Source organism: Boleophthalmus pectinirostris, unplaced genomic scaffold, assembly GCF_026225935.1.
Source record: "Boleophthalmus pectinirostris isolate CB_2022bp ecotype Guang Dong unplaced genomic scaffold, ASM2622593v1 HiC_scaffold_18, whole genome shotgun sequence".
Taxonomy (NCBI): domain Eukaryota; kingdom Metazoa; phylum Chordata; class Actinopteri; order Gobiiformes; family Gobiidae; genus Boleophthalmus; species Boleophthalmus pectinirostris.
This window is the reverse complement of record NW_026571133.1, coordinates 28,905,431-28,925,423: the sequence shown is the minus strand read 5'-3', so window position 1 is coordinate 28,925,423 and position 19,993 is coordinate 28,905,431. Positions and strand designations below refer to the sequence as shown.

Here is a 19,993-nt window from a genome sequence, read left to right as displayed (position 1 = left end):
TGAGTGGCCTGCCAGGCATGTGGCAGTACAGAAATGGGGCCCAGAGCTGTTAAGCACAGGGTACTTGGATTACCTGACAATAAAACAACAACATATTAAGAGGTAAAAGATTAAATTAATAATAATTAAAAACTCTCAGGGAAGGGCTAGTATGTTTATACAATCTTGACATTGACACAAATGTCTGTGAGAAGACAAAGCAGAAGAATTCTGGCACTATTACAAAAATATAAATATATTTCACAGCAATGTTAAGTTAAAGTGGCAATAAACAGATACCTGAAGAGCCAACAAGGGCATTTCCTTAAAAGTTCTGTACAAACAAGGGAAATGCCACAGCATTTAAATGTGACAGTGCCTAAAATACCACAGAGAAATGGTTATATAATTTAAGAGTGTATCTAATAGCTTATAATAGCAAAAGGTGAATAAGTAAAAGCAGACTCTCCACACCATGTACCCTTGGTAGTGCAAATAAGAAAACAAGCTAATCATTCTGCATGGAAATAGTACAGATATGGTATTATTATTAAACTGTTAGGCTTCTATTTAGTTCAAAAACATGGAATTTCCACTTTTAAATCCCTTAAATTACATAAACTATTAACAAAGAGTTTTATTTAAATGCACAAATGAAGAACAATGAAGGTTTTTCCGTTCAGTATGTATAATTCCAGATGGTATGCTGAACATTAGAATTACTTACCTCTATACATACAAATATTAAGTTATATATATCCAAAATTATAGTACAATTTTGAATTACACTGAATGCTGCATTTATAGCTAAGCAGCTGGAAGCACAATGAAATGATCAGTTCACAGTTTTATTGTCTCTATAGTTACTTAGAACTATCTGCAGCCACATTCAGCCACCACCATGCCTTCATACTTATGGTTAAAAGTGATGACTCCATTTTCATGGTAAAGCAGAGAGATAGGTTCTAATTTGGTGGGTACACAGCATGCTCGAGACACTCTGTCTGGACTCTTGATGCTCAGCAGAGTCTGAACCATGGCGTGTCTGGTGGGCGTGACTTCTGAGGTCAGAGGTGGGTAGCACTCCCCTTTGCACTCATATGCCTCGTAGCCCAGCGGTTGGATGATCCATGTGTCCCAGCCAATATCTTTGAAATCCACAAACAGGGGCATCCTTTTGCAAGCGTCACTCTTCACATTGCGCCGGATTCTGGAGGGTGTGTCATAGATAAAGTTAGAGTTCAGCTCCTCCACAAACTGCTGCTCCAGTTCACCCTGGTTTAAATGATCAGTATTGTGATTTACTGACACAGATCCACTCTCATCCACGTTTTCTACAAGGTTATGCTCATGTCCAATCCTGAAATTCAATTTTGCATCCTTTTTGTGTCTCTGATTATCTGAAAAAATTATCATAGCAGCATTGTGTTTTTTATTGGAACTTTGGTCAAATTTACCACTGATTTCTGATAGAGTTTCTGCTTTTTGTTGCCCCAAGTTTGTGATATGAATTTCCAGTCTGCCTTCTGTACAACCGCTCCTCTGCCAGTGTGTTACTGCATGAGTCAGGTCAAATGACACCCAGCCATTATCTCTGGCATTGACATGTTTTGTCACCAGTTCCTCCAACTCTTTTCCCCCCAGGACCTCCTCTTTAGCTCTATTTCTCGTGTCCCACTGCACCCCTCTTGACCACCCAACACCTTCATGCACATGATAAATAGTCACTAAGCAGTCTGGGTCCTGATGTGCTCCATGAGCCTGTTGGATCTGGATGAAGAAACGTAGTTCTGCTAATCTTATGTGTTCATGGTAAGGCATAGAGATGTTAAACAACAGGGGATAAATCCGTACACCCTCAGCTGTGTCACGGGACAGGGATGAATCTGAAATCAGACGGGACTTTATCAGCATTTTCTATTTCTATAATTATTAGAGAATCTATAAAATAGACAAAACAAATAAATTTTGCAACAGGTTTTTGTTTCTTTTTCAATACTAGACTCAATATCTTTTTACATTCAAGCACATACCTTTATTCTTGAAACTCCTCACTATGTTGGCAGAAGGTACAGCAGTGCGGTCCTTGGCAAATCTTTCATAAAGTTCCATCATGTATTCTGGTGGCTCCTTGGAGTCAGGGACTAGGCCTCTACTCTGGGCCCTCTGGTCTGTAAGGTTCAGAGTGGACAAAAACTGGCGCAATAGATCCTTAGGGACAAAATGGGTAATTCTCTCACCATCTCTTTTATGGGAGGCTCTATGGTGGTTCCCAGGTGGCCGGAGGGGACCGCTCCAACTCAAGTCATTCAACAATAAAAAGATGATACAATTTAAGAACCAATGACTGAAAAAAACCCAAGATGCCATTAGTGTAAGCAGCAGATCCAAATATTTTTAAATGAGAAGTTATGATGATGAAGGCACCTGCCGGCAGTTGAACCATGAGATGGCATGTAACAGGTTGGAGCCCACTGTAAAAACAGCTTTGCCCTTCGTGATCTTGTAGTTTGGTCCTGAGGGCAGGGCTGGCTAGTTCAGTGTGCTGACATGTTTGGAGATGTCACTTAGGCCATGCTCAGCCCCCCTCCCTTTCTTTCCACACGGGGGACATAACACCAGCCATAATATTACACATATACTGTTTATAAAAGACAATTGGAGTTATAGAATGTTGAAGGAGTTACACAATCCTTTTCTAAGACAGATGTATGGCGTTTCTATTTATGAGCATTTAAGAATTCATCAATACCACTTATTTTCATTTATTTATTTGTTTAACTATGTTCACAGTGTACTATTAGCAAAGGATCAGTGAGTAAATTTTATAACCTAGCATCTCCACAAGAGGCCAGTGTGGAGCATTATCTGCCATCTGATTTTAACCTGGACAATTGTTCTTTTCCGCTGTTATTTTTTAATATATTTTTTTCTAGTCTCACACTGATACATAGCCATGCATTTTAGCTTTACCGCATATATAGGAACTAAACTAAAGTAAAGGTATGATCTCAGGTATAGAAATTAACTGATTTAAATGTAATGGGACCATGATATCTGTGGAAAATTTGAAAAAAAAGAAAACTAAACTAAACATACAGTAATAATTTATGTTTATTTTCATTCAACATAGCAATGCAAAAAAGGATCACTACAAAGCAGAGTTTTCTTGAATGTAGGATCACTTAACTGGTAGTAGCTATTTCACATGTATGGCCTCAGATTAATAACATGGGTATTACAATAAATATTACAATATAAATGCCTTCTTTAAATTATTAACAGTCCTTTGTTACACATTTACATTCACGTTTGCCTTTAAGAAACCTTTTTAGACCATTCTTAGTCTCGTCTGATGACTGGCAGCTTTGTCATAAGGAAAGTAAATATCAAATCTGTTTTATTCATAGATTTCTGGAACTGTTAATTCTACCCTCAGATACACAGCAGATTATAGTTCTTCTGGATTGGATCAACAGCGCAAAACTAATGGAAAATACTGACAATAAATTTGAATCAAAACTTCTTCTTTTCAGTGTATGTAAAAACTGACCTCATCATGTATATTCTTTGGAGTTACACTACACATTGCATATTTAGGCTATATTGTAAGTATTTCCTCCTAAATGACCAAATCCCTCAAATCTATCCCCAAAAGATCTCCATAATAAATAAAAGTTTGGCACGTATTTCAAGGTAAACAAAGATAATTTTTGTCGATATGATCAAATGGCACAGGTCTGTATCTCACAGATGAAGTGTCTCTACATGATTCAGGCTGGTTCCACTTTTAGACCCACGAGTCTAATGGAGGGGGCTTGTTGTCCATAAGCCCCACTGCAGGACGGCCAGCTCGGATGAAGTGCTTCCTCTCATTGATTGCCTAAAATATAAAATATGTACAATTTGTGTATGGACAGTAAAAAGTGCCAATAAAACCACTGATAATAATGATAATAATGGTAATATTTTATAAATAATGCACTTTTAATTGTGCATTATTTATAATGTGTAATTGACTATTGTGAGCTTTGGGCCATGTTATAATGCTGTTACTTCATCAAAAACATACATGGAGTTGTGTTTTTTTCAATCACACTTGTTTGAGTAATCCTTTATTGTTAGTATGTCTTCATCTCTTCAGCTCAAAATGCTCTGTTCCACCTCGTGATATCATGAAGCTGTAGTTTTCAAGTTAACAGCTACTTTCAACCTTTAGTTCAGTAGAGATTGCCAGTTTCAGGGCTGAAATTATACAAAGGATTCTAGCGAAGCTGTATGGAGATTAAAAACACAGTGGAGCTCTTCCTGTATTAACACATGGCATCACAAGGTGGAACAGAGGGTTTTCTGTTATCTAAATAACTAAATATGCAGGGTTTGTATGGTAAACATGTGTGAATGAAATAAAACACAACTTCAGGCATGTTTCTGATGAAACAATATTATATCATAGATCAGAAAATAGTGCAATATAAGCCCTTTAATAAAGCATGAACAAAGACGCAACTACTTAATTAACAATTTATTCATTATTATGTACATGAATTAAGTAGTTGTTATTGCTTTATTAATGGCTAATTAAGGTGTAGTTATTTTAAAGTAGTGCCCTAACTCCTCAATTAATTACTTACTATGCCTGAACTGAATTTTTAATAAACTATTTGTTGAATATGAATTAAGTTGTTCATGTTTAATTAAGGCTAATTATGGTGTGGGTATGCAAGTTACTAGTATTTTTTTAAGGGTAAATTTTCTGGTGGTGGTGGTGGTGACTGGGCTCCCGTCTCCAGAGATCTGGCAAAGCAGTAACATATCCACAGATACAAGCAAACCCTCCACCAGAAAAGTTACATCGTGTACCTTTAAGCTTATATTCAAATACCATATCTAGTCATTCACAATGTTGCTTGACATAAATACTAAAAACCCCCAGGCGGTTGCTCTACCAGAAAATTGATACATTGAACTTTCCATCTAGCACAGGCAAACAGTGTTTGTATGATTCAGGTGTGTTGTCATCTGTGAAAGTGATTGTACCTGAAGAGCCTCTCTCTCCACCACTGACCCCTTCCCATCGCCAACTCTGTCATTTGGCTCTAAGGTGGAATACACATCTGTGAGAGGAGGGGAAATAATCACATCAGCCACACATTGTAGTGCCAAAACGTAGCTCTGGGTGCATGAAAGATATAAACTGTGAAATGACAAAAAATGGCGCTTTTTTAAGGCGAAAACCCAAGACTTATTATGTATGATTATCTCCATTCAGACGTTCAAATAAAGCTTCTCTAATTTATCCATGTAACAGAGTGCAGCGACGGACTACTCATTATACCCACTGTATTCATTTTTCAAAGAGTGCTTAACTTATCTTCTTTATTCATAAGACAGCCTCCAGAGAGTATCCCCATTTGGGAAGTCCAGTTAAAGTATCATGTTGAGGGAAAGCTTGATCGTGGTCGTGGGGGAGTGTGGTTGCCCTTTTGGAATAACGTCCAAATGAGATGTGACTGGTGATGCATGAGCTGCCCCAGCCTCCAGGAGAGAGAGAAAGAAAGCTCAGCCAAATAAGTCTGCAGCACTGATAACCTTGGCAGAACACCACTGGTTTAAGGCTATGTTTTAGAAGTGGAATACGTTCCCGGGACTGAAGAGGCTAATGTCTTTGTACCGAGTTAAAAATGTGCTTTTCAGATCAGAGCTTGAGGACGTGTCTCTCATTTGAGCACAGGTTTAATTATGTTTTGTTGCAGTTGGAGGCAGTGTGATGGTAATGCTGACCTTGAGTTTTGTCCATGAGCGGTAAGGTGATGTCGTCGCCCCCCTGCTTCCCACTCTTGGACTTCTTGGTCACTCCAGTCGATGGTGGCTTTGAATAACAAAAGAAATTCATAATACAAATGAAGGCAGTGTGTTTTAAAGACATAAACTACATGTCTTAGATTAACACATAAAATATTCCAAACACTTACACTAATACACTGTAAAATAATGATTTTCATAAATAAGACATGAGCATTGTGTTAATCTGTTCCTTAATTTAAAGCATTATTTGCATATAGTTGGTTGGATGAACATGTCCATTGAAAAAATATCTTTTTGATCTACATACATAGTACAGTTATTTCTTTGCACACAGTTGTAATTTAATCTTTAGCAGTGAATCTAAAAGGTACACTCTGTTGTAGGATGAAACTGGACTTTGCTTATTAAATATTATAAAACTTTTTAGACTTTTATGCATCTTGTCAGATGCAAATATGATATTTGTATAGAATCTATTGTGGTATGGTAATAAATGATGTGAAAACAATAGGGACACATTCACTGACAAAGTACATATTTCTTGCCTTTTCTTTTCTTAGCTACTGACAGCTTGACAGCTGCTGATAATTGACACACTTTAGCACAAAGGCAATGTCATGTTGAATCAAAACAAGTATTTTCAACATCAGACTTAGGTGTATATATTTTTTTAAGATAATTACATGAAGAGGGCATATGTGCCATACCTTAAAGTGACTTTTGGTCCAGCCTGCTTTGGTCAGTGTGTGTCGCAGATCCTTGTACGCCCATATTGTCTGCAGAACATGAGAGGCGGCCTTGGTCTCTCGCACTGATTGGCTGTAGACAAACCATTACAAATAGTGATGAACAGCAGAAGACAGCTCTGAGCCTGCACTGTCGGCTTGATTAAAATCTGTCTTCGAATGCCCCCGGATAGACATAAATAAACCCATGAATGTGACGTACCAGAAGCAGCAATACAAAGGATGAGATGTGACTTGTACATGGGTGATGTTTGAACGGCGTACCTCGACTTGTTGATGGCCACCAGTTTCTGCACGGCGTGTCCTTGTATAAGCGCTCGGGCATTCTCAGGGCTGTCCGTGATGATCTCATGGATAGTGTTCAGAATAGACACAACTGTATCTCCCTCCAGGTTCTTTGCTGGATGCTGTTGTCCACATGGCAGGTTGCCCGCAAGGTCCCTTAAAGCGTAGCTGCCTGCATTAAAGGAGTAGGTCAGTCAGTCAGGGAAAACAAGTGCAGAATAGTTCAAGACAACACACTGAAACATAATCAATTTTACATAATAATTCTGCTTTATTGCTGTGTTACATTAGTTTATTACTCCAATATGTCAAATAGGTTGTGAGTCTTAAAACATGTCTTCAGTGATTAATACATGAATAAGTATTTCCATGAATAAGTTGTCTGTTAGTATTAAAATTCTGATAAGATTTAGCAGTATCGTAAGGTCCAAATAGTAGTTTTACTACTTTGAGATAAATGTATCTTTGTCTTTTAAAATCACAATACCAATATTGTGTCTCAGACAAAGAAAGGTTTTAAATATATATATTTCTTTAACATTGTCCAAAAGCATGAAATTGCCTCCCCCCTCTAGGTTGCTTTGAGCTTATATTTGCTCCACTGCCATGTCAGAAGCCAAAACTCACCTTTAAATGCTGTATTTTAGGCATCTGTCTCTCTGTTTTAATTATCATTTCATGGAAAACACTGTCCAACTCATCTAATCTAAGTAAATACAAGTGTAGTGGGTTGCACAAACCAATGAGGTCCTTATTTCTCCTGTCCATGGCCAGGTTACGGAGAGCAATGGCCACAGCTCGCACCACTTTGTCCACATCTGAACGCAACAGCTCCACCAGAATGGGCAACCCTTTCTCCTTTCTCACTGTGGCCCGGATGTAGCTAGACCACTGCAAGCACCAGCAGTAAAAACAAAGCAATACAAGGATGTCAGCAATATTTACAATATTTATTTGAAGCATCAGTGAGATTTTACTTCAGGGACAACCAACTTATTGTAACTACCCTCTTGTCTTCATATAACTCCTCATACAGTATTACATCTAAAACAATACTGTACACTGAAAAGAAAATAATAAATAAGATGCTGTGCAGTATAAGGTACACATAACTAATTTAAGTGCTCCTCTGAGTGCAACTCAATTTCACAGCTTTAGGACTTTCTTTAAGCCAAGCAGTACAATTATAAAGCGCATTAATGACTCGGTCGGAGAGAAGCAGTGAGAGATAAGTGCTTCATTTTACGCAGGTGAAACCAAATGGGCTGAAGCTCCTGCAATTTATTAAATGCAAATACAGCCTCTTTAAATCTAAACATTGCACACAATGCTCAACTGTTTATAAAGTATCTTGTGTCAAAGTCTATGTCAGCAAAATCTTTAATTGCACAGATATTTGGGTAAAAGAAACAAAAGTCACCAGAGTAAGGTTTTTAAGATCACAATGTTTACATTTCTTTATTACAATGAACATTCCTAGTAGATGAATGAGGGGTTAATTGACATATTTGGGTGAACTTAAAATTATGCAAAATATCTACATGTTATTCAATGTTAATGAGTTTAACTTCATTTGAGTTGTATATAATTTAGGTTTTGTAATAATTTTACAAATCTGCAAGACTTCTTTTGCCATGTGGTTAAAAGAATCTGATATGTGGCATATAAAATGCTTTTCACAGTTGCATCAGGTTCTCAGAGAATACTTGTTTGAGTGTCAGAGTGTAATACTTACAGCCCACTGTCCAGCGGCCAGGTTCTGCAGAGCTCCTGCAGCTGCCTCCAGAGTGTTGTGGTTGTGGCTGCAGGTGAGCAACGCCAGGTACAGCCGCACCACATCAGGTTGGTACAGCAGCTCCAGGCCTGCAACACACCAGCACAGCACAGAATCAACATCTGACTTACTTTCACATATGGGTTAGTTTTTTAGGTCATGAGACAAGCATATGGCTTCTGTTAATTAATGTGTGAGAAGAATTATGACTCCCGCACAGAATAGCTTTATGTGGCTTAAAAAGGGGATTGGATTGCTGACAAGTGCGATGAGGCTGACCCCAAATGGCTGTCAGTCTGATTTGCATTCAGTGGCTGGAGCGTGGGAGGCATAATCTCAGCATTGCTTCTCCTTAGACAGTGGCATGTGCATATAAGTGTTCACAGCTATAAAGCACTATTGTCACTTTGTGAATCTACACTCAACAGGTATGTTCTTTATGCCTAACTGATTTAATATAATTAATAAACGACTATGAAGATTCATGCTGACTTTTTATGTGTTGATATTGCAGTATGAAGTCATGCTATGTTTAAATCTAAATTTGTCCAATTTAAGCCAGTGTTAGATAATTCATTACCCAATTCCACATTAATTTTCACCATTCTTGTTGCAACTAGTGCACTTTGCATAGCCTGCAAAATTATTTCACTAAGATTAAAATGATGAAAATCACTTCAAAAGGTCTGGTTTGTGCCTATTTGCCTAATTGGTGTTGTTAATAATGAGCAAGCCAAAAAGGTTTGACATGTATTTACGAAGAACTGTGGTGCTCTTTAAAGTGATGAAAATGGTGAGTGTGGGTTAGGATTAAAACAGGTCACATCTGAAAATACATTGCAGACTTCTTTTCTTTTGCTTTTCTCTGGCCATAACCAATAAATCTGCCCCCTCCTAACTTCATCCTTTGCATTCAATTCATTTTAATCCATTCAAATACAGAAGATTCAAATGGATTGATCCCAATGGAAACCATGCCAATGCCATGCATTAAAAGAAACATAATCTCGGCGGTGACGCAGCTTGTGTTTATTACAAAGGGCTGTAAATAGTAAGATGAATCCAAGCATTATTTCTTAAATATACCTTTCATTTGCTCAGGGCGTTTAGGTAAATCCAATGTACCATATTTTCTGTCCATAAAGCCATTTTTCCAACCTGTACATCACAGATACAGACATGCACACAGACACCAGTTTTATTACCTTCAGCTCACAAGTTTAATGTCAATGAATTCAGTGTGACGCAGAAGCACAATATTATTCTTCAAAATATTCAGAAGCACACTGACCTTGATTGAACCACTCCTCTAATGAATACAGCAGAAAAGAGAAGAGTGTGTCAAAAATTAGAATTGGGAAGAGACATAGAGGCGGCACACACTGGCACTAATGGGTTAATGTTTGGGCTTTGTTTTGTTTAAATGGCTGAACACTTCATTAAAATCTGCATTGTATGTATTTTGGGCCAGAAATATTCTTCTTTTTTGAGTTTCCACGTGCTGCAAAGCACAGTGTATGATGTTCTCCTGAATCTGTACCCTTATGAAATATTCACACATCAAGAGGCACAAAAGGAATGTGAAGCCCATAGCCGTTACAACCCCTAAAATCTTCCAAAGCATTTTATTTCTCACTGCATAAAATAGTTAGTTTAAGGCAAAGTAACACTGTAATGAAGTGTGCAAAGAGCAGGAGTTCAAAGTGAATACATTAGGATTGTGCTGGACTCATCACATTCTCACCTTTGGGTCTTTTTCCGCCAAAACAGTCATGCTCGCTCTTCTTCCGTGGGTGACCTGCTGATCTCATCATGTGGGGCTCCTGGAAACGCTCGGCTCCTGGGATTTCTTTATGAACGTGGTAGGAGAGATTTCTCAGGATGCACACACAGTTCTCCACTGACTATGGACACAATTTCACAACTTATTACTGAATGATAGAATAGAATAGTGTGTAAACACAGTTAAAGGACCCATATTACGCTGTTATGTGATCTATGTTATAATGTTTCCTGATCACAAACATACCTTGAGGTGTGTTTTCTTTCATTCACACATGTTTAACACACAAGCTCTGCATATTCAGGCTGAGTTCTTCTCACACCTTCACTAGAATCATTTGTATAATTTCAAACCTGGAATTACCAATCTCTACTGAACAAAAGGTAAAAGGTAGCTGTTAACTTGAAAATTACCACTACATGACATCACAAGGGGGAACTGAGCATTTTGAGCTTTGGAGATGTAGACAGACTAATAAACCAGAATTACTCAAACAAAATTGTGTGAGAATGTATCAATATACAGTGCCCATTTTCTTCCAAAATTTCATTTCAAACACACTCAAGAAATTCAATGGTAATGTAATTTTAAAATCTGATTTGAGGCTGCATTTCCTTAAACTAATAAAACATGTGTGCTGTCCCGTCAGAGGATATAAGATGAATGTTTTCATGAGTGTTGTATTTGTGAACCTTATTGTCTGTGTCCTTGGTTAGCACAGCGGTCTGAAGGGCATGAAGCAGAGCATCCACCAGCCCCTCACACTCCCTCAACCTCTGGCGCGCCTCTGCCCCGTCCGAGCTCACGTTCCTATGCCCAGACACTTTATTAGATTAGCATTTACATGTGTTGTTCTCTATTCTATGAGTGCACCCAGGCAGCCCTACCTCAGACATCCGGAGGTGTTCTTGAAAACTGTGGTCCACTCGGCACTCTGCATTTTGGAGGGATCACTTGTGTCTCTCCTCCAGCCGGAGTGAGGAATGATGATTTCATCTGTCAAGGTTTGAAGGCCGTGGTTGATGACAGACATCTTTAGAGGTTCATGCGAGGAGAGGTTCCAAAGAGTTCCTGTAATAAAATATGACATAATGTTCATATCAATATTGTTCATTTCATGACAAATGATGTGCTTGTAAAGAAAACATTCATCTCCTTTTAGATACATGGGTTGTCTCTGCATAAACTGACTCTAACAATTATGAAACATGCATGGATCAAGTGGGAAAGTACAAATCTTCTCTGGTAAATGAAAGCAGCCCACAAACTACAGCCTGACACTTTTGCTGCTGTTTGTTTTCATAAAGTGGACACAATCAAAACACAGTGTGAGTAGAGTTTAGTACAGAGACTATAAAGAGTGGTGAATCAGCATATATACTTTACCTGTGACTAACTCTTTGACCTCCACGCTGCTGGTCTTCCTTAACAATCGAACTAAGGCTTGAATACCATCACAATTCTTGATGGCCATTTTGTTTTGGTGGTCTTTGCCAAAGGAAATATTGCGCAGGGCTCCACACGCTTTGCGGTGCACTTCAGGTTTGGGATGGTCCAGCAGCTCCACAAGGACAGGCACACCATTCAGCTGGCGCACCTCCTGCTTGATGTGGTCGTTCTCATAGCACAGATGCTGCAGATAGGCCGCAGCGTTGGACTTGACCGGATCCATGGGGTGGTTGAGCATTGCAATAACTTCCTGCAAGTTTGGATCCCTCCATCTTGGATCTCTGCGGATGCTGTCCAGGCTGACCATGCTGCTGCGTTTGTGGGGAAACTGTAAGGTCTGAGCGCGGCACATGGCCTGGAGGAACGGGTTCAAGTTGCCCTCCAGCTGGGCCATGAATGCATCATCATATCCAGTCCTGCAAAGACACAGGCATCATGTATGAAGCTTTGAAAGAAACATATGGTTTGACATTTTCAAGAACAAAGCAAGCATGGGTGAGTTTAACATCTTAAGTGACTAGCCTCTGTCTTGTACAAACAGTTCTGTCACTTTATATGGGCTGAGGGAAAGCTTCTGGCAGCGAATAACAGGTGAAGTCCTCTTATTTATTGACTTTGCAGCTGGCTGTCATTCCTGATTGATACTAGCGGCTCCTTAACTGCTGTCCATCTGTCTCAGTTTTGTCCACACTGACTCGCTGGACAATGGCCACTGCTGTAGCATACGCTTTGGGTTCGTGTGAGTGCTCTGTCCTCTGCACTCACCTTTCACTGTGTATTTGGGCTGACAATCTGACAATGAATAACTGGAAAATGAAATGCCATCTGTTTTAATATATGTGGTTGTTAATCTACTGCAGTAATGACATTAATAAAAGCCAGGGCATGAACTTTAAAGGTCCATTGTGTAACTTTTCCAGTGTAGGGTCTGTTAACTACTTGTCTCTGCGGAGTTGTCATTAAACTGTCTACACGGCGAGAAGCACATGGCACCACCAAGACAAGTTACAGGATAGCTCCATGGACAGGCAACCCTTAAAGTACTTTTGAGCAATAAAAAACACATTATTATATAAATATATTACACATAAGTTACAGCTATACTATAGAATATAAAAGCAAAAGCAACAATGACATCTCCATGGAGACAAGCAAGTGGCAGGCAGACCACCCCTCCCCACATGAAAAGTTACAGGGTGCACCTTTAAATAATCTGTAAATTCATGCTTTGTGTGTAACTGGTTGCTCTAATTTGTCTTCGCTCTATGCTTTTGTTTTCCATACAATTCAATCACGAGAATAAACTTGAATTTATATATGGTAAAAGATATAGATAAAACATTGTCATTTAGCTTCTTTAAAAAAAAAAAAAAAAAAAAAAAAAATATATATATATATATATATATATATATATATATATATATATATATATATATATATATATATATATATATATAATTAATGATATTTGATGCATTGTTGTATTACCTGGTCCTTGATGGCTCTCTGAGAAGCTCCATAGTGGTGATGGGCCTGAAGGGGTGTATTCCCCCCAGTGTGGCATAGGTGCTTGCCGGGTGATCTTTCATATCACATGGTGTTTCTGCACGTTCGCGCAGACCCTCCTCTTCTGTCTGACTCCCCAGGATGGACGGAGTGTAGCTGTCTCTGAGAAAAGGCAGGGTGTAGTGGGCTCCGGGCTGAAAGGTTTTTGCTGGCCAGTATCCGTGAAGCGTGGTTCTGGACAAGCTTCCATATCCGGTACACAAGTCTCCCCCGATGGTCCTGTAGCCATCTGGGAGAGTGTAGACCCGGCTCTGTGTGTCAGGGGGCACTGGTGGGGTCTCAGGCTGAGGGGCAGTGGTTGTGGTGGTGGTGGTTGTGGTCAGTGTGATTGGGTCGGTCAGGGTGGAGTCAGCCTCAGAAGTTGGCGTGTCTGCTGGAGTGTTGTCTTGAGTCACAGGGGTGGATGTGAGTTCAGGTGAGCCCAATGTCAGCAGGCTCTCCACAGCTTCATTTAGAGCCACTTGGCTGTCACTCTGCTCTGGTTTAACCTCTTGATCCACTGCCTTTGACTCCTGTTAGAATGAACACATCACAACTATTAGCTTCATAGTCCAATCACAGTCTGTGGTAGTCTTTAACAATCAAGTTTGTCTGAAAGGTCACCAGTGGGTCTACTCTGTGTTGCTTCAAACACTATCAAATTGGCACATTTACAGACAGAGCAGGGAGTGTTTGTTCTTCATTTGCTGGGACTAGACCAAAACATGCCCCAGTAACCAGCGCAGTGTGTTTCAATTCCATTCCAACAATAAAGCTCACCACACCAAACTATTTCTCTGATTTCTCAGTGATCAATCACTATCATGTCAGCATTTCCATGGCTTTTTGCACCCCCGGGGTAAATTATGAATTTGTTTTTGGTGCCAAACAATAATGAATTCATCTAGTTGAAAATGAGTTTAGATGGGTCCCTGATGAAACAAGCTGAGGTCCAGCTACTGTTGGAAGAGAAGTTGGAAATGTAATTGACTTTTGTAAACTGGTTTAGGATCTAACTGTCTCCTAGCATTTCTCAGCTGACAACTCACACTGAGACTTTCCTGTTTGATTTGGCATAATACTAATACTACTAATACAGCAGTCAAGCAAATTGGCCTGACATGTAAGACTTCTATAACTAACCATTAAAGGGAAGGGACAGTTTTTTCCCATATACTTGTGTATAAAATGTGTCTTTACACAGTACAGATATAATGTACAAGCAAGTGAAAATCTGTCCAGTGTATTCTGTCTGCAAGTGGTTTATTGTCCGAGAATCAGGAAGTGCTCTCTTAGCACACTCGTTGTTGGAATTACCATTAAAGTAAACTCCACACTAAAAAACTCATTGCAGTGAATAATTAGGACGCTCAGAATGCATCATAACACCCCTGCAAACTGTGATGCACTGGTCATCTTAAAATCAGGTACAGCACCTTTAAAAATGTTTTTGGCATTTATTACAATTCTGTGATTAATACTGTCATAAAAAAATTGTAAACTTGTGAAAAAATATGATTAAAATGTATTCTTACGAGTTAATGTGAAAACTACATATTGAAAAAAGTTGCCTAAGCACTTGACCTCTGTGTCAGTCTGCTGAGGGGTGTCAGTCTCCGTGGAGCTCTCGTTGGTGGAGGTCACAGCAGAGGCGATAGAAGTGGGTGTGTCCAGTTCGTCGCAGTTGTCTGGAGCTCCTGGGGGGTCCGGGGCCCCCTCCTTCATTTCCTGGGACAAGGGCAGCACTGGGGGGCCCTCTGAACCCTGCTCCTGCTCAACACAAATAGCTGCATCAGTGGAATATGGCAGTGTGCTAGCCTGATGCATTATGTTGTTGTAAGTATGCAAACGGTTAGAGGGTAAAACCACGCATTAAAGCTGATGAGAAAATGGATGCACTTGACATTGGACTCTCAGAAGCTGTAATGTATGATTATCACATAATTTAGCGGGATCATAAAGCCACGGTGTCTAAATGGCTGTGGTGTGGCTGTTCTTTAGAAAATGTCTTTTTATTTTGTGCAAAGAAAAAAACGCTTAGGGTATGGCCTTATAATGACCAAACAACTTGTCAACTGATCCTTCACTTGGCATCTGTTTAATTAGCGTAATGTTGAGCACAGTTTATCTTCTTCTATATTGTAATACCTTCAAGGTTTATTATTGACAGCAAGAGGAAATTGCAAGATATTTATCAAATCAGGGCATCTGCCTGAATTGATTGTTGCTTTTTGCTCTGTACAGCTGCCTGTTCATGAGAGAGCTTCTTGTTTATTCAAGCAGTAAAGATTAAGCCCTTATATAATTTTATACAGTGAAATTAAGAAACCGTAATTATGTGTGAATGACAAATTTATTTACATGATGCAGTATAACTGGAATTCAAAAGAAGGCATAATGTTATGTGACTGAATCTATTAATATAATTATAGGATCCAAAATACAAACAAGTTTGTGAAAAGTTTGGTGTTGTGACTCTATAACTGGTCAATGTCCAGAGGTGGGGACAGCCACACACATGTGTTTAATTTCTCTACTGTAAATCACCTGTACTGTACACACTAGCATGTCTCATGATGTGACATGTGACCTTGAAGGGCGCTGTGATGGAATTTACTGTGAATAGTATTATCTGAAACGTGAATGGTGCAGTAGCTGTTCTCTGGAAAACCACGCTGTTCTGTGTTTATATTTAGTTTCAGACAGTTGTGTATCAAGCAGAGCTGGGATTTGCACTTCTCTCCTACAAATGGCTTTCATTTACCAGAATGCATTAATTATTCAGCATTTTGGGTTGGAATTAAGCAGGAAGCAGTGATGACTGTAAATACTTGTAGCATGTTTTGGATTGGTCCTGTCTACATTATAATCAGTATACCTAGCAATTCTTTAATAAATAAATGGGATCATGAAGCACAATAGCTTATCCAAAGTTGCAAATCAATTTTAGTTTCATGACAACGAGCTCAGTACTTTTGTTGCTGAAATAAACAGTTTCTGCTGTGATCTTCTGAACTGTGCTTTGAAATGAAGCCATGTTCTTAAACATCAGTAAAAAGTAGACACAGTAAATCTTTATATTAGGAAGAATAAATGCTCCAATACCTGCACTAAATCACACTACAGTGAGATGGGCCATTGGCCAATCTGCTTTTTGTAACCTTTACTCAACTACTTGAGACTATAGCCTCAACCAGAAGATATCAATATAGATAAAAAGGCCATATGTAACACACTGGCAGCAAGCATCTCTGGAGGAGGTAGATTGGATATTGTTGGGTGGGCAATGCAATATTACTGCAAGAGGGGCTACTGCTGCTACTGCTGTCCTCTCTGCACAGCTTGATTAAGGATTTGGAGGATGATAATGGGCTGGGTGGACTGAAGAGGCCTGTGTGCACTGTCCCCCATCTGAATCGGGCTCCGGGGAAGGCCAAGCCACTGAGTCTGAGTCAAGGCTCATTTAAATAACTTACTGCACCATCACTAAGTGGGAACATGCCGCCAAATAGGTCAAGATGAAGAGTGCAAATTTGACTTCAGATCAGTTTTTGAAGATTAGAGATTGAATGCATTTTGTGTTCCTCTGTTACTTTTATTTTAAAAACCGAGTTTTGATTGCCACCATTCAAAAGAAGATTAACATTGTCTGCAAGTCTATCTGCAAGTCAGGGTGGTAGTTCTTAATTTGACATAAAACATAAATACAACAAAGTAGAAGATGCATGTTGAGTTTAAACCATCTTTAAAGCACCAAGGCCAACTACATAAGGGCCCGGTCAAGCAGAAGTAAACAGCAAGGCCAAAAATTCAAGTTAATGCATCTGATATAAAAATGTATTCAACAGATAGCATATGTACTCTAGTTTATGAAATTGTTTACCTTTTTTCTGTACCATTTTTGGTTCTAAAGTTACATACATTTTAAAAGACCAAAGACCTGCAAATCATGTAAATAAATGGATGTCTTTCATCATATCTTGTGTTATTCCATCTTTGAACTGTTGATGAAGGTACATGATTTTTTTTTTTTTTTATGTATTTAAAATGATAAAAATTTGCTTGGAAGGACTAACATATTTTATAGAAATAGTTTCCTTTCATTTTGAAGTAATATTAAAGTATTCGGAAGAAAAAAGCTGACAAATTATGCAAAATCATGCACCTTCTACTTGCTTGCACAATTTTCCCTCCGTTACTTTTCCCTACGTTACCATGACCTTTCTTAATAAAAAATCTCATTACTCAAAAAGTAAGAGGTTTTTCAACCTAATCTTGTACCATATGGTAGAAAACTATATTAAACAAATATTCAAACCAGTTTGTTAAGGATATGTAAGTGAGAACCGCTAGTTATCGCTGTTTGTATTTATTGCCCAAAAAGTGCTGCATATTTCATTCCTTCCGTTACCGACATGACTTTTTAATTTTTTTGTCAACAACTTGAAAGAATATCACAGGTTTAACTTTACCCTATCGGAGTGCTAACTCTTTCCTACATTCTAATACCTTACAGGTTTCAATAGTCCCTCTAGTTTCTGAATAAGAGCTATTTGAATGTAAAAAATCTGCCCCTGTTTCTCTTCGTTACCGCTTGACCGGAACCTGTAGCAAATAATATTTTTCATAACTTCTCATTTTTGTGACAACCTCAAGGACATCACTACACATATATGACACAAACTTGGTAAGATCAAGAAAAAGGAAAAAGGTTGATGTAGAGACATAGAAATGTTGTGTTGAATGTAATCTAATGAACATCTCCACAGGGCCCTCGCGGCATCTTGATCAAACTTAAAGCAAAATTGACTTTCACAGGCGTTTTGTCTCTATCACAAGAATCTGGGATTGGGCAAGTTGTGCATCGACACCGTAATAAAACATGACATCAGCTCAGTGATGTCAGAAGACATTAGTCACAACTTTGTCACTGCTCGTCAGCCCGGCTCTGTCTACTCAACCAAGATGTGCTCCCAGCAAACACCAGAACCAGGGCAAAACAGATAAACAACTTCTGTGCAGTTGTAGAGTGGGGGTTCCAAATACTGGAAACAGATCTCAACATCCAAAGGAACTTCATCAATAGTTATGCAAATGAAGATTTCAGATTCATTCTCTTAATTGAATTTGTCCCAGTAATAGTTATAATGCAGTTTCTGGCCCTGTTTTGTATCATGTATTTGTTTGTTTTGGATAGCCCCTTGACATGCATCATCTCTTTTCATCCTATTATTATTTACAGTCATTTGACCAAAGTTTTTCACTGCTTTTCCAATCTTTTGTATTTATCAAGGTAGAAACAAGTAGCACATTAACTCTTTACATCTTGTAACTCTAAGACATAAAATATTCTTTAATAAAGGATGCACATTCAAACTGCAGTATATGAGGCAGGCACAGTGAAATAAAATGGATTCAAAGCTCTGCCCTGATTAATTGGGCCTTGCATTCGAAGAAAAGTATCTATACCTCCCTGTTATATGATAGTACTTTGATTATGCATGTGCAAAGTTTTTTTGTTTTTTGTTTTGAGGAGCCTCCCTTTTGCACCCTGCTCCTCAAATAGTTAAATGCTGCATGGTCAGATTTAATGTCTCTCTGATACATCATGGCAATACACTAACACAGCGTGTGCAGCATTCTCCCCGGAGGAACAACCTCTTTCACAAAGCAGCTACAAATCATTTTCTACCTTTACATCTACGCGCCTGTACATTAGATTGTATAGAACTAAACATTCTTCGACTTGATGAAGCTGTTAGCACCATGTCCCTGTGAGCACACACACAAGGAGACTGCACCGAAACAGCAGAGAGGGAGAGAGGGAGAGGAGGAGAGGCGACTCATGCCCATTTCATTCACCATGACACAGCCACAATGTATAACAAACTCAGTCTAGTATATGCTTCTCTGCAGAAAAGAGAAAAAACTGCATGGTAAAAGAGGGAGGGTACATTGATAGCAAATAGAGCCATTCCACAGCACTCACCTCCTTCACTTCGGCTGGCATTGGCAAATTTGCTTATCTTCCTAACAAATGAGGTACAAAATGCGTCTCCCACTGAGATCAGGCTTCTCTCTATCCTTCTTCTCCTCTTTTTTTCCCTTTGAGCATCACAGGCAGTTCAAACATGTGCAGCCATCCTTCCTTCCTCTGTGCTCTATGCCAGCACGTTCGCTCCTCTGCTCTCCCCTCTCTCACTCCTTCCCTCTCCCACCTCCCCTTCCTCTCTTCCTTCTCTCCCTCTCTCTTCTTGCTACTCTATTTCTTTGCAATTGCCCCCAAATACAAACAGCACAGAGTATGCGTTTGCCTCTTCACATACACAACATGCCCAGAGGAGAGGCTGGGAGACAGAGGATGAATGGTGGTCGCTCTGATTAGCGCACTCCCCTCCGCGCTGCTGCTGTGATCTGTGCTGCAGTTAATGTGCACGCTATTAGCAAGGTGCTGAATCAACACATGTATGCTGCCGTGCAATGGGGAGCAGGCGGAGGTGAGCGCAGAGAGCCGCAATCCCCCTCACTCTGCCTCGCACTCACACACACACACACACACACACACACCAGTGTCTCCCCCTCTGGCCAGGCACAGGCAAGGTGCAGCTGAGTACACTTTGTGCA

The 19,993-nt window shown here is 39.3% G+C and overlaps 2 protein-coding genes across 2 annotated transcripts; both read right to left on the bottom strand.

The window, feature by feature from the left end:
- Nucleotides 1-852: 852 nt before the first annotated feature.
- On the bottom strand, nt 853-2,349 carry LOC110160631 (bone morphogenetic protein 10-like). Its single transcript, XM_020925304.1, has 2 exons — nt 2,013-2,349; nt 853-1,865 (listed from the first exon to the last, which is right to left on the bottom strand). The coding sequence occupies exons 1-2, from the start codon at nt 2,347-2,349 to the stop codon at nt 853-855; spliced, it is 1,350 nt and encodes a 449-aa protein (XP_020780963.1).
- A 1,420-nt stretch (nt 2,350-3,769) lies between these two features.
- arvcfa (ARVCF delta catenin family member a) lies at nt 3,770-19,379 on the bottom strand. The gene is made up of 16 exons (XM_055153689.1): nt 19,359-19,379; nt 14,954-15,139; nt 13,313-13,902; nt 11,762-12,240; nt 11,263-11,446; nt 11,068-11,185; nt 10,337-10,496; nt 9,884-9,901; nt 9,679-9,750; nt 8,554-8,681; nt 7,559-7,709; nt 6,798-6,990; nt 6,495-6,606; nt 5,764-5,851; nt 5,020-5,096; nt 3,770-3,862 (listed from the first exon to the last, which is right to left on the bottom strand). The coding sequence occupies exons 1-16, from the start codon at nt 19,377-19,379 to the stop codon at nt 3,770-3,772; spliced, it is 2,670 nt and encodes an 889-aa protein (XP_055009664.1).
- Nucleotides 19,380-19,993: the final 614 nt, after the last annotated feature.